Source organism: Callithrix jacchus, chromosome 7, assembly GCF_049354715.1.
Source record: "Callithrix jacchus isolate 240 chromosome 7, calJac240_pri, whole genome shotgun sequence".
Classification (NCBI taxonomy): domain Eukaryota; kingdom Metazoa; phylum Chordata; class Mammalia; order Primates; family Cebidae; genus Callithrix; species Callithrix jacchus.
Window position 1 is genome coordinate 6,116,244 of NC_133508.1, and position 15,555 is coordinate 6,131,798.

The 15,555-nt window shown below is 46.4% G+C and overlaps 1 protein-coding gene across 3 annotated transcripts in view; it reads right to left on the minus strand.

The window, feature by feature from the left end:
- The window catches only part of TAF3 (TATA-box binding protein associated factor 3), a 203,666-nt gene extending 198,876 nt beyond the window's left edge, over positions 1-4,790 (minus strand). For 2 of the 3 annotated variants that reach the window (XM_035306692.3, XM_035306691.3), the window contains exon 1: positions 4,420-4,790. In XM_035306692.3, coding sequence (XP_035162583.1) covers positions 4,420-4,585 — 166 coding nt within the window. In that variant the 5' untranslated portion in view covers positions 4,586-4,790. Of the gene's footprint in view, positions 1-3,738; positions 3,927-4,419 lie in introns of those variants that run through there. The other variant, XM_078329326.1, reaches the window with a different exon arrangement.
- Between the last annotated feature and the right edge of the window lie 10,765 nt (positions 4,791-15,555).

Consider the following 15,555-nt stretch of genomic DNA (forward strand, 5'->3'; position numbering starts at 1 on the left):
TTTATAGGGTTTATAGGTAAATTTACAATTTACCTATAAATTTTCAAATGTAATTAGAACAGAAATCAAGAGATTAAAAGTTAGATATAGTAAGATTTTTCTTTATAAAAGCAAGTTTTCCCTATGCCTACCCTTAGCAGAGCTTAAGGTCTCTACATCCTTAAAAACGTCTATGAAAACTCCAGTTTCTGATTTTCAATAGTCTAAAGGATTTAACTGAAAACCTGACTTTTTAACTGAAATCCTGAAATTTGATCACTTCAAACTCAGTATGCCTAAAATTAAATCACACTGTAAAATGAAAAAGAATCCAAATATTGCTAGAATTGGACACATGTGCAGTAATGCATACAGAAACGTCTGAAAGGATATTCAGCCAATGGCTAACAGCTCAAGGGGACAGAAGCTGCAGCAGAGGGAAGCCGGTGGTGGAAGCAGGAGACTTCTAACTCCACATACTTCTGCAGTCTTTCATTTCTTTCTTGAGAACATTTCTTTCAGAAGAAACAAACACCATCAGTTTGTTTTTACTGACATTCTTTCTACAAGTATGGGTTACTTCTGTGATGTATAAAAGAAGGAAAAATAAAACGAATACTCTTCCTCTTACTGAATGTCAATATGCATTTCGACTCCTCTATTCCTATTAAAGCTATTATTACACTCTCAGTCTAAAAAATACAATCATCTTCGATTCCTCCATATCCTTTGCAGGCTCAAACCAAAATTTGGTACTTTTTCTAATCCTATGCCCCCCCACCTTTTTTTTTTTGAGACAGAGTTTCGCTCTTTTTGCCCAGGCTGGAGTACAATGGCATGATCTCGGCTCACCGAAACCTCTGCCTCCCAGATTCAAGTGATTCTCTTGCCTCAGCCACACGAATAGCTGGGATTACAGGCATGTGCCACAACATCTGGTTAATTTTTGTATTTTTAGTAGAGACAGGGTCTCACCATGTTGGTCAGGCTGGTCTCGAACTCCTAATCTCAGCCTCCCAAGTGCTGGGATTACAGGTGTGACCCACCATGCCCAGTCCCCCCACTTTTTTTTTAAACCATGATTTCAGATGTTTTCCTTTCTCTCTATTCTTACTGTCACTGTCTACTATAGTCTAAAGTTCTGCCCACTTCAATCTCTTGTCCACATCACTGTCGATAGAATTTTCCTAAAATACCACTTCAATCATACTCTGCCCCCGACTTACAAGTATGCAATGTTTTCTACTACATGTTTTAATTCTCTTGTCTAGCTTTTAAGTCCCTCCATAACCTGATTTCACTCTGCTGACATTTTTGTCAGGCACCCTTGGAGTGGACTGCATATGGAGTTGATCACCTTACTGGTATTTTGATTATGCTTAACGTCACCTGGACAGCTTAGTGTCTGCTATTCTCTAACCTGGAATACTTGATACCCTTACACAGCCATACGTCATAGCTCAACTCAAATCTTATCTTTTCTGTGAAGTAATCCTACCCCAGTCCATAGCCTACAAGCATCTCTCCTCTTACTCCTCTTACATTTACTCCCTGTACCATGCAAAAACTATGACGGCACTAGTGTTGAACAGCCAGTCTGAAAGACTGAGCAGCTGCTTTCAGTGCATGCGCACGTGTCTAACACGCAATGTGACACAGACAGAGACATCCGCCCCTGAATGCTGGGAGAAACTGTTACCTTAGGGCAAGTCTAAAGTTCATTATTGTTGAATTAATGGTAACTTCTAATACTTGCTTTCACTCGTGAACATTTCTTCTAGCAGAAACAGCCACATCAGTTTGTTTTTACTGACATTCTGGCACTCTTGAACACACCTTACGGGCAGGGACTGCATCTCAGTAATTTTATGTCTCCAATGCCTAGCACAGGGGTTGGTTCCTAAGTGGTGCTCAGTAAGTGTTTGTTAAAACGACAGAAAGGACGTAAAGGAGTAGAATACAAAACTGCATAGTGGTAACCTGGAGCTATAGAATTTGATTTTAGAATAAGGCTGGTATAGAAAAACGAATCTAAAAATATCTAATAAGTATACCAAAATTAGCATTCAAAAAAAAGTCACCAAATCATCATGGGGAATAATGAAGTTGACAATCTCATTCTCACTGAAACCAAGAAACTGGCTACGGAAATTAGGTAATTAGGAACAAGGTTTACAATGAAGAGCTGCAATGACCCCTTGATGACTATGGAATACTTAGTCACATGGAGTGCCAGCTCCCTTCTGTATAAAAGGCAAGAAAGGTAACTCTGTATTCAGGAGACATTTTGAATGTCTAAAGATACAGAACATCTGTCCCTATGTAGAGAACTTGGTAGCAAACATAATCTGAACTACGCCTCGCCCAGCCTATCAGTTAACAGTACACTCAAGGACCATGGCAGAGCAGGCCAGAGGAAAAAGAAACAAAAGCTAGGAGAGTAGTCAGCTGCTGATGTACTTTCAAGATAAAAATGCATGCATATTACTTTGCAGTTCCAAATTTATATGTATCAGTGAGTTAGGCATGGTTCAGGCCTGTAATCCAAGCACTTTGACACACTGAGGCAGGAGGATCACTTGAGCTGAGGAGTTTGACACCAGCCTGGGCAATATAACCAGACCACATATCTACAAAAAATAAAAAAATTAGCTGGGCATGGAGGCATGTCCCTGTGGTCCCAGCTACTTGGAAGGCTGAGGCAGGAGGATCACTTGAGCCCCGAAGTTCGAGGCCATAGAGAGCTAAGATCGCACCACTGCACTCCACGCTGGGGGACAGAGTGAGATCCTGTCTCAAAAGAAGAAGAATAGAAGTCTCAGTGAAATCAAGCACTCAAAGCATACACATTTTTGGAACTCAAAATGTGAAGTCAATATGTGGCTCTTATGGTAGTGGTTTATCAGTTCATTCATTCACTCAACAAATATTTCTCAGGTAGCTATTATAGAATGGCCCCACAGGTTACAGAATACAAATATAATCAATTTTTCTCCTGAGAGGTGAAAGAGACATACACAGGTGATTACAAAACAAGATGACAAATGAAAGAAATATGCACAGAATTATGAAAGCAGATAACATGAGGTCCCTAGAGCAAGTGATAAGTACATCTCAAAATAAAAGCAGTACTACTGGGCCAGGGCAAAGGACACTCTAAGTAGAAAACAGCATGCACGTAGAAATGGATAGCCTAAAACATTCTGGAAAAGGCAAGTAGCTCAGCATGGCTCCAGATTAGCATGGCAGGCTGGCAAAAGATAAGCAAGATGCTAGCTCACAAAGGGAAATGTGTGCTGTTAACAGTTTAGATTTTTAGCCTGTAACCAATAGAATACAGTTAAAATGTTTTTAAGAATAATGACAAAATCAGATTTGTGTTGTGGACAGATTATTTTGGCAGCCCTGTGGAAGCAGGAATGAAACTCGGGGCCTAAGCGATACAACATGTCTGTGGGTCTCCATTTTTCAGTCTAGGAACCACTTTAACAAAACAAAGTATCCTATGAAACACTTCATTCAGTTCTCCAGCTTATCACCTTAAACATCATGACTTGAAACTTCAGTGAGTGGTAGTTTCCTCTCCTCAACAAACACACATGCAATGCTTCACATCAACAAGATAACGTGTAGCTTCTATTAAAATACCATTTCTTCCATTAAATTATTAAATACCACTAGCTATAGATATTACCAGACATTCACTTAAAACCCGTACTGTACTGTACAGGTTTTAAGTAGTACTGTAGCCCAGATTACCTGGAGAATCTCGCCAACTGCCCATGGTCCCTCTATCCCGCTTTGATAACCACTGACATCTCACCGGTAACTGAGACGTTAAGTGAAAGTGCATCTGATCAGCGAAACTGACAAAGTCAGCCTTGGGAAAACAGAAAGTGGAGATGTTGTTCACGAAACGAACAGACACAGAAAGAAGAGGCAGTGTCCCTAACGGAGCAGAGCTGTCAACGAGTCTGTGTAGTTAGGAGCTCAGGAATGGCCAGTCTTGTAAGAAACGGCCGGTAGACGGAGCGCCTGTGACAACTAGTTGTAGTAGTTTGCGGGCAAGGGAGAAAAAGGACCGAGGTAAAAGAGGGTGTAAGGCACGCTGGGGGTGGATCTGCCCGCAGCAAACAGGAGACAATGAGAGAGATCCAGGCACATTTCAGAGCGGAGGAGCTGCAGGAGGGTGTGGAGCTGGGAGCGAAGACTCGGCTCCCGGGCTGGTGGCGGGAAGTTAGCGGATGAGGAAGAGGCACCCCAGGGATGACTAGAGTTTGCAGGGTCAGTGGAAGCCCAGGGACGTGGGAGGCCGAGGAGACAGCAGATCTCGAGGCAGGGTGCGGGACGCACACACCGGAGACGCGGAGGGGCAGGGAGAGCGGAGGTGTCACCCTTGACTTGCCGGGGCAGCCCTCCCGAACCCAGCCCGGTACTCACAGAGCTCAGAGTACCGATGGCAGCCCCGGCCCAGCTGCTGCAGATAGCGCTGCAGCACGTCCGTGAGGAGGTGGCAGGCGCTGAGCTGCACCGAGTCCCAGCCCAGCGCCTGGCAGATCTGCGCCACCGAGACCCTCAACAACGACCTGGAGTAACTCTCGCACATCCCGCTGCGTGGACGCCACCGCAGCCCTTGCTGCCACTGCTCTCCAGCCCCGCCGCCAGACCTTAGCAGGGCCCCCGATTCATCCTCTAGGGCTTCGGCGGCGGGATAATGGTCCCACGGACCCCCGGCGACCACCTCAAAGCCCCAGCAGCGCGGAGCGCGCCAGCCTGAGAGCCGCCATTTTGGACTCGCTCCGCCTCTCGCTGGACGGCCGCCGGAGCGAGGCAGCACGAGCCGAATGCCGAGCGCGCCGATGAGAAAGCTCCGCCCCGTGGGAGCGGAGCGACGCCTCGGGATCGTCTCTGAGGCCTGGAAGCCGGCCGGAAGCGGGATTGCGGAGCGCAGGTGGAGGAGGCGCCATGGGTGACAGGTGCTGGGGTGCTTCCCAGGGGCGCTCACCTGGGGGGAGAGCGGGGACAAAAACGCCCGTGTTTTAGGGGCAAACGAGGGATCTGGGATACGACATTGACATGTTAGAGAGTTAGCATTAATAACGTTAGTCATGTTAGAGGGTTAAGTGCTAGAGAGAAGTTTGGGGCGTGGGAATTTAAGATGCTCGCCAAACGCAGACCTGCGCTGGTCTTACTTCTGCTAAAAATCTGTGTACTGAGCTGCTTGCCACTGCACAGATTAAATAAAGCCCAAGCTGTTCCGCATGCCCTTTAAAGCCCTTCGCAGTAGGGCGGGGACTAGGAGGAGGCCTCTGTGCCAAATTAATGGGCCCCCCAGAAAACTCAGTCATCAAGATGGATAATATTTTAATAGTTTTTTTAAAAATCCAAACCCATGCCATAAACTCCTGCCTCACTCATGTCATTCTAATCCCAGCCATGGTTGCAATAAAACGTTTTTTTTTTTCAAACCAGGTGAGCTCCCTGTGGGCTGTAGTGTGCGATTTGCGTATCGCGGCTGTGGCCTGTAGGGGGATGGGGACCTCGGCTACCTCCAGAGGTCAAACCAGAGCCTCAAACCCGTATCTCAGGCTGAGTGTCCTGGGAACGGTTGCCTATCCCAGAGCCTCCTCCCAGCTCCAGCCAAATATTGCCAGAAATCGGGATTTGGGGATAAATACCTTGACTTTTAAATTCAGAATTGGGAACACATCTCAAAAACCAAACTGATCCCACCGCAAGTCTAGATTCAGCCTGCCGATAGCTCGATTGTAGTGGCTGAACTATGTGGTTTCTTAAATATGCCTTTCTGTACCTATCACAGTGTATTTAGTATAAGAGTTTATCAGTGGCTCTATGTTCCTCCTCCAGGGACTATTCCAGAACTTTGAACATGATACTCAAATTTTCGAAAGTCTGGGAAACGCAGTAGGAGTGAAATTATGGTTCTTCAGTTAAATGGCGATCTGCAGAGAAGCAAGGTACTATATGGCAAGGTGCCCGTATTTACTTCATGGACACTCTGTCCCCAAGTTATCAGCAACATTTTGTTGCTAAATCTGTGAGACATTTTTCAGTCCTAGCCTTACTTGATTATTTTGTAGCCATTTGATAATGTTGAACACTACCATAACTTTCAAACTCTTTTGGGCCTTGGATTTCACACATCTGTCTCTCTGCCACCACCACCTGGATGTTTGTTCCTCTTCACTTGCCTTTCTGTGTATAGGGGAGGGGATTTTATTTCCAAAAATTTCAAACCTACAGAGAAGTTGAAACAAAATCACAGACTCAGGTATACACTTCATCTAGATTCGCCAATTGTTAACATTTTGCCACATTTACTCTATCTTGTGTCTTTATATATGCACACAAGTTTTTTTCCAGCAGTTCGAAAGTAAGCTGCAAACTTCATAACATTTAACCTCACCACACCTCAACTTGGATCACCCCAAAACAAGAACATTCCCTCACATATCTACACACATGATCATGTGTCACAGGCTTGGTTCCCAGGAAGTCAACTCCGAAATAGAGATGAGCCTGCAGAAAGTTCATTGAGGAGTCCTCCTGGGACCTGGGGGGAGGAGTGAAAGCAAGGTGCAGTGAGTGCCTGGGCAAGGGAAGCCTCGGCCAAGCCAATCCCGTAGGGCACTCAAGCTGGAGTGGACCCTCAGAGCTTCCCTGAATCCAAACAAGAAGGCTGGACCTTTCTATTCACATAGGAAACAGGCCACTGCATGAGGGCTGCCTGGGAAAGTAGGCAAAGGAACTGCCTGCAGCTGAGCCCATTCAAGTCCAAGGACAGCTGAAGTCCTTCGGGCCTGAGGGGCTCTGAGCAGTGCATTTAGCATTCAGCACAGTTCATCCCTTTTACCCTCAGAGACACTTCTTGGTTTGAGGAACGGCTCCTCCAGGATTCTGGAGGGAGCCCTTCCCCTAGGGAGAACATTAAAGAGGAAGGTCGGAGACAGATTAGAGCCCCGACTGCTGCAGCCGGACCTCAGCTATTACTAGGTATTCTCCTCCTCAATTCTGCATTTCTCTCGCTCCTGGTGGCATAATGCAGACCCTCATGTGCTGGCCTGAGCCCCTGCTTTCCAGGCCCTTTTCAGACTGTGGCTGCTGAACATGTCCTTGTGCCATCAAAACTGGGAAAAAGAATACCCCAAATTGGGCAAGAGGTACCCACAGGCCTCTCGAAGTGACTTCTCTCTTAGCTGCAGTCTGGGTGGAAGTGTCCAGGCAGCAGCTAATATTTCAGGGGGACTCCTGCTCTGTCCTCTGGTGAAAGCATTTGCCCTTTTGGAAATAGGATCTATAAACCTGGAGAACCCAGAACAATTTCCCAGGTGGGTCCCTGGAAGTGATGTAAGTGGAGAAACTCCTGTCTCCACCCCGTGTCATCCACCTATTGGGAACCCAGCATCACAGAAGAGTCATTGACTTGGTGGGGCAGAGTGGCTCATGCCTGTAATCCCAACACTTTGGGAGGCCAAGGCAGGTAGATGGCTTGAGGTGAGGAGTTCGAGACAAGCCTTAGCAGCATAGTGAAACCTTTATCTCTACAAAATATATATATATTTCAAGACCTATATATATATACACACACACACACACACACATATTTTTATATATATATATTTTGGTCTTGAATATATATATACATTTTGTATATTATTTACAAATATATCTTGAAAAAAAATATATATATATATATTTACGTTTTGTAGAGATAAGTTTTGTTTTGTTTGTATTTTTGAGACAGAGTCTTGCTCTGTCGCCCAGGCTGGAGTGCAGTGGCTCATTCCCGGCTCACTGCAATCTCCATCTCCCAGGTTCAAGCGATTCTCCTGCCTCAGCTTCCTGAATAGCTTAGGATTGCAGGTATGCACCACCATGCCCAGCTAATTTTTTTGTGTTTTCAATGGAGACAGGGTTTCATCATGTTGGCCAAGGTAGGCTCAATCTCTTGACCTCATGATCCACCCACCTTGGCTTCCCAAAGTGCTGGGATTACAAGTGCGAGCCACCACACCTGACCAATATATACCTATATATTTTAAAGATATTAGCCCCAGCTACTCAGGAGGCTGAGGCCAGATGATCACTTGAGCCCAGGAGTTTGAGGCTACAGTGAGCTACGATCAAACCACTGCACTCCAGTCTGGGCAATGGTGAGACTCTGTCTCTACAAAAAGGAAAAATGGTAATTGACTTACAGAGTGCACAGCAGCCTAGGGGATCAGGCCCATTCTCAGAAGGTATTGCCTGTGTGCTGGCGCTTTCATTGTGCCTAAAAAAGGCTGTTCCATTGCTCTGCCAGGCTGACAGCTTCCGAGCGGTGTGGGGTGTGATATGACCAGTGGGTCTTATAGCCTTGTGCTATAGATGTGTCCCACATCTTCTTTATTGTAAAATGGGTTCCTTAGGCTGATGTAGCCTGATATGGGAACCCAGTGGCTCAAACAAGAAAAGCAGGAAAGGCAAATCCATACCCAGAACACACATCTATTTCTTATCATAATGAATGTTTACCCTTGTTATCACATGGCCAAGTGTGAACTGTAGCTCACAAGCCTCCGCCCAGCATCATGAGAGAGCAGGGTACCACATACTGCTAGCCTGGGAAAAGATAAACGCTCAAATTTTGGTTTCTACTGAATGCATATTGCATTTGCATCATCGCAAAGTTGAAAATCGTAAATTAAACCATAGTGAAGTTGGGGACTGTCTGTGTATGATGACACAGGGTGAGAGAATTAACATAGCTCTAGGGCAAGACCAAAATGTATACTGTTGTCTGCTCCAAGTGAATAGAAACTTTCTGATCCTTTCTGTTTGGGATGGAAAAAGACAGCTTTCACCAGCCAGTGACCACATGCCATGATCCTGAGACAATGCTTATCTGCTCTAGTAAAGACACCACATCTGGCACAGCAACTGCATCCAGGGTTACTACTCAGCTGAGTTTACAACAGTTCGTTCTCACCCTTCAAGTTGCATCTCATATTTACAGCAGCCAGATTGTCAGATGAAATGACATACAGTGACCCACTTCCCCAGCACCCTTTAGGTCATGATTTCTGCCCCTCCCTAGCTGCAGGGTTAGTTTCAAAGTCATCTCAGCCCTCCCATGCCCAGAGTTCTTACCCGCAGGCCAAAGAACCAGCAAGGGGGTTATGCCAATATCCCCATATGTCTGTTCCAGTGACACATTCACGAATCAGGAAATTGGCCACTGAGTGGGTCCAAGTGTGAGCTGAGTCTGAGCCAAGACTCCAGGTGTCACCTGGCCTCAGTTGCCCCCACTGACGGGGGACTTGCAGTGATTCTGCATCTCCTGGTTTCATTCTCAGCTTCCTCACAATGTGTGGGTTTTCCCTTTTCCCAGTGGACAGTTACCTGAGTAATGGCTGTAGGTTCTTTTGCAAAAGACTGGGGGAATCATTGCCTTCGCTGTTTGTTGCTGCAGCATTCTTCTTCCTGAAGACTCAGCCAGCCTTTTCTTCAGTCAGTAGGGTTTCAGTCTGAAAGCTGGCGTGGATCCAGGAACCGCGCATGGAATCACGACTGGTTACGGAGGTATCTGCCCTCAGCCCCCTCAGCCATCCTCGAGTTATTCTGATGAACCAGATTGAGTAGCCCATGTGTTGGTATTCATCCATTTCACCCAGGGACCCCTCATTCTACAAACCATCCCTGTTACTCACCAGGAAAGCTCACACCCCACTGATTGCTCTCACGCATAATTGCATTCACTTGGTTTCTGACTGCTAAGCAGTTAAATATTGCCACCTGGTTTCTATGATTTTGGGGTCCTATGTTCTTTGTATTTCTGAAATATCTGACACATTCAGATGTTGTCCCAGCTGCTTCCACTGTTACACCACCCTGTTCATCCCTGGTGGAAGATTTAAGATGAGCATTCAGGAACTGCTACCTTGTGTCAGGTGGTGCCTCTGAGCTCCATCCACCACTTGTGCTGAAGGCCTCACCGCCAGCCCGTGGGGGAATCCAGCTCCCAAATCCCGTCTTTGCATCTTCTCTCTCAGACCCCTCCAGCACCAACTGTCCCAAGTTGGATTCCTCAGGAGACTGTCTCTGAGATGAAAATCAACCTCAGAGGGGTACTCTTGGAGTCTCCACCCGGCAGAGAGGAGAGGAGAGGAGGGCCGGGCAGGAAGCAGGACTAGGGAAGGGCAATGTGGAGAAGGGAGGGGTTGGGGGAGGGGAAAAGGTGGGGGAAGGTTGAGAAGGAAAGGTGGAAGGGGATGGGAAAGGGAGAATGGGAAAGGGGAGAGAGCAGAATTGGGATAGGGAGACATTGGGCTGCAGCTCATACTTAAGAAAGGCCTCAGTCAACCCCACAGAGGCTGGAATGGCCCTTTGCAGTGTCCTGAGCCAGGCAAGAGTCTTTAAACTCTCATACTGATAAGGCACTGGTTGTGGGCTGCTTCAGGAGAGGGCCATGATCTCCAGCTGGGCAATTCCAAGGAGGGTTGGCAGCTGGGGGTTGTGTGCTTCCACCATTCCCAGTGGAAAGGTCTTCTGAAGGGGAGTTGGATGGTACGTCACAGCTGCCACCTCCCCATAATGCATGATCACACTCAGCTAACTAAGATTGACACGATAATATCCCACAAAATAAAGTTCATGTTCAAATTTTCCCATTGTCCCCAAATACCTTTTATGGCTTAAAAAATTGTTTTTGGCCCGGCGCGGTGGCTCACGCCTGTAATCCCAGCACTATGTGAGGCCGAGGCAGGTGGATCACCTGAGGTCAGGAGTTCAAGACCAGCCTGACCAATATGGTGAAACCCCATCTCTATATGAAAATAAAAATAAGTAAAAATAAACAAAAATAATAAAAATTTTTCTTTTCCTTTCTTTCTCTCTCTCTCTTTCTGCTTAAAATTTTTTTTTATCTCTTTCTCTTTTCTTTCTTACCCAGGCTGGAGTGCAATGGTGAGATCTTAGCTCACTGCAACCTCGGCCTCCTGGGTTCCAGCGATTCTCCTGCCTCAGCCTCCTGAGGAGCTGGGATTACAGGCGTGCACCACCACACCTGGCTATTTTTGTACTTTTTTTTTTTTGAGATGGAGTTTCGCTCTTGTTACCCAGGCTGGAGTGCAATGGTGCGATCTCGGCTCACCGCAACCTCTGCCTCCTGGGTTCAGGCAATTGTCCTGCCTCAGCCTCCTGAGTAGCTGGGATTACAGGCACGTGCCACCATGCCCAGCTAATTTTTTGTATTTTTAGTAGAGATGGGGTTTCACCATGTTGATGAGGATGGTCTCAATCCACCCGCCTCAGCCTCCCAAAGTGCTGGGATTACAGGCTTGAGTCACCGCGCCCGGCCCTATTTTTGTACTTTTAATAGAGACAGGGCTTCACCATGTTGGCCAGGCTTATCTTTTTTTTTTTTTGAGATGGAGTTTCGCTGTTGTTACCCAGGCTGGAGTGCAATGGCAGGATCTCAGCTCACCACAACCTCCGCCTTCTGGGTAGAAGCAATTCTCCTGCCTCAGCCTCCTGAGTAGCTGGGACTACAGGCACGCACCACCATGCCCAGCTAATTTTTGTATTTTTAGTGGAGATGGGGTTTCACTTTGTTGACCAGGATGGTCTCGATATCTTGACCTCGTGATCCACCCCCCTCGGCCTCCCAAAGTGCTGGGATTATAGGCGTGAGCCACCGCGCCTGGCCCTAATTTTGTATTTTTAGTAGAAATGGGGTTTCTCCATGTTGGTCAGGCTGGTCTGAAACTCTTGACCTCAGATGATCCACCCACCTCAGCCTCCCAAAGTGCTGAGATTACAGGCGTGAGCCTCCACACTCAGCCAGCGATTCTTTTCTTTTTTTGGTGTGTTATGATCTATTACTTTCATGATTCTCTTGCTGCTTAAATTGTCCCATATTTGGCCAGTGGGACCCCTTTTGAGTCGGCCACTGTATTCTTGTACTGTGTCACCATCATTCATGGAGAACTTACTACTGGGTGTCAGATTTTCCAGGCTCCCCTGGTGCTTCCCTTGCTCTAAGCTTGGAAGTAGCCATCTCTCTGAGGGGCCCTGGTTCTTCCTAGAGAGAAATATTATTTAGAACCAAGATGTGTGCTAGCTGACCTTCAGTACTACAGGAAAATTGTTGCTTCAGGGGCCTTGTAGTGAAAACAACAAAAAAATATGTTTCCTTTTTTTTTTTTTTTTTTTGAGATGGAGTTTCGCTGTTGTTACCCAGACTGGAGTGCAATGGCGCAATCTCGGCTCACCGCAACCTCCGCCTCCTGGGTTAAAGCAATTCTCCTGCCTCAGCCTCCCGAGTAGCTGGGACTACAGGCGTGCACCACCATGCCCAGCTAATTTTTGTATTTTTAGTAGAGACGGGGTTTCATTTTGTTGACCAGGATGGTCTCAATCTCTTGACCTTGTGATCCACCTGCCCCAGCCTCCCAAAGTGCTGGGATTATAGGCGTGAGCCACCATGCCTGGCCAAATATGTGTACTTTTAAAGTGCAAAGTACACACTGATGCTTCTGATTCAAATCTAAAATCACATACCCCTTTCCTCCTCCTGTGTCATATTTGCATATCCTGTCTCTCCCAAAGTGAGAAACCTGGCTTCAATATAAAAAACTTGACTTATCTTTTAATGTCTTTGCCTGTTTTTATTATTATATTTTTGAGATGGATTCTTGCTCTGTCACCCAAGCTGGAGTGAAATGGTATGATCTTGGCTCATTGCAACCTCTGCCTCCTGGGTTAAAGCAATTTTCCTGCCTCAGCCTCCCAAGTAGCTGGATTACAGGCATCCACCACCAAGCCCAGTCATAGTTCATTACAGCCTCAACCTCCCAGTTTCAAGCAATCCTCCCACCTCAGGCTCCTGAGTAGCTCAGGCACACGCCACCATGCCTGGCTCATTTTTAATTTTTGTAAAGAGGGGGTTTTTGCTGTGTTGCCTAGGCTGGTCTCAAACTCCTGGGCTCAAGCGATTTGCAGCCTCGGCCTCCCCAAGTGCTGGGATTACAGGCACGAGGCACCATGCCTGGCAGCCTCTGCCTGCTCTTACAGTGTTTGTTCTTTCCATAGGATTCGTCTCAGTGGTTTTCATCATTAGCTGTGTCAAGATAACTCCCTAATACAACACTTTATCTCAGATCTCTCCTGAGTGTCTTACTAGTGTAGCTAACTGCATCTAATGACTAATGTCTGCTTGGATGTCCAATTAGAACTCAAACTAATTAATGTTTGAGCGATGTTCACCACTGATCGTTCTATTTGCTGTGTACTTTGGAGGGGTACTGGATCTGTGTCCACCTCACTCACTAAAACCTCCAATATACAGCATAGTACCTAGCGGGTAGTCAGATTTCAATAATGCCGTTAGAAGAATTCATCTTGCAATGATATATGGAGGGGATTAGAGCACAACGCTGTGAATGGAAGAAAAACCACTGAGTGGTGCAGTTTAGAAGGGTGGAAGATCTCTCGATAAAGCTACTGTTTTAAGAGCGTGATTAGAAGTGAACGGTAGAGGCCAGGTGTCAGGAACTTGTTCATGAGTAGCAGGGGCAGAAATGGAGAGCAGTTGCTTCCTTATGAGCGGAGTCCACACACAGCTTAGCGGGACACCAAGATCTGTAGAATGAAATGTCTTCCTGGGATCTAAGCTCAGACTCATTCAAGAGGCCTGATTCTTATCATTCTGTCTTGGTGGACGAGCAAACACACCAAGAGCAATGTGGCAAAGGCGAGTACTGGGATGTGGCGGTCATTGCTGACAAGGGTTTCAGTTGTGGACCAGTGAGCCCCAACTTCAGCCAAACGCAGCACTTTTTTTATTCAGTTGGTGCCAGTAGGAGCCCAGTGACTGCAGTTTTTTTGTTTGTTTGGTTGGTTTTTTTTTGAGACTTGAGTCTCACTTAGTCACCCAGGCTGGAGTGCAGTGGCACAATCTTGTCTCACTGCAACCTCTGCCTCCCAACTTCAGGCGATTCTCCTGCTTCAGCCTCCTGAGTAGCTGGGATTACAGGCACATGCCACCACGCCTGGCTACTTTTTTGTATTTTTGGTAGAGACAGGGTTTCGCCATGTTGGCCAGGCTGGTCGTGAACTCCTGACCTCAAGTGATCTGCCTGCCTTGGCCTCCCAAAGTGCTGGGATTACAGGCGTGAGCCACTGTGCCTGGCCATGACTACACAGTTAAGCTTCATTTAGGGAGTTTTCAATAATGATAATACAATTTCTGAAAGCTTCAAATATTCCATATTTAGCACACAGAGACGGTTTCCTAAAAGGCATGTTCCAGACAACAGCTGTAATGATGGAAGCTCAATCCTAGAATATGAAATTAACAGACTGAGCCCTTAGGTACCAGCAATAGCTCACACCTATAATCCCAGCACTTCGGGAGGCCAAAGTGGATGGATCACTTGAAGCCAGGAGTTCGAGACCAGCTTGGACAACATGGCGAAACCGTCTCTACTAAAAATATAAAAATTAGCCAGGCATGGTGGTGCATGCCTGTAGTCCCATTTACTTGGGAGGCTGAGGTGGGAGGATGGCTTAAGCCCAGGAGGTGGAGGTCGCAGTGAGCCAAGATCCTGCCACTGCACTCCAAGCTGGGCGATAGAGCCAAACTCTGTCTCATAAAAAATCGTAAAAGGATAGCAGTTTGAATTATGTAGTAAACCTTACCAGTAGACACTTTTCACTATAATTGCACTGTGTTATGCCACTTAGCAAAAGGAGAGGACAGAAGTGGGGAAATTTCAAGCTTACTCTTTGATTCCTTCCTACGTGTCTGAACCACAGCATGGCATACTCACCTTTCCAGGTTTATCTTGCCTTTCCCGTTATCTGTATCAACGGTTCTCTGAATGTGCATTTGAACAGATTTTGGACTTTGCTTGTTCTGCTTCCTTGGCCTGAAAGCCTTCCCTCCCCACCAGTTAGCTCTAGTAGTTTAATCTCTACTGTTGATCACTGGTCCTTGAGGACTGTTTAGACCTCCTTCCTCCCGGCTGGACGGCCTTCTCAGTCCCTTATTCTGTTCCCAGATTGAGTCAGTGTCCCTCCTGTGGCTCACCTATTGTAACTTACCACATTCTGTCACTCGCTTGTATTCCCTCACTGTAAGCTCCTGCAAGGAAGTGTTTCATTATCACTGTATCTTCAGAGTAGGAGTGCCAGTATACAGAAGAGCATCATTAAATGCTACACTGAGCTGGTGATCACTTTTACACAGACATGAGAATACAGCACTTACTCCAAGTCAGATTCTAAATATTTTAAAATATTACCTCAGTTAATATTTTAATCGTTTTAATTAAAACGACCTTTTAATCTCTATCCTCTAGATGATAAAACTGAAAGATTAAGTAACTTGCGCAAGGTCACAGCTGGTAAGGGCTGAGCTAGCATTCCAGTTCAGACACAGATTATTTCTTACGTTGACTGACTTCAGATTCCCGCTTTTCCTCCTTCCATGGTGTCTAGGACACTCAGTTCACCCTCACAGATGGGTTCTGCTGTGCTGGAAACTGGAGGTGGGCCAAGCCAAGCTTAGAAGCA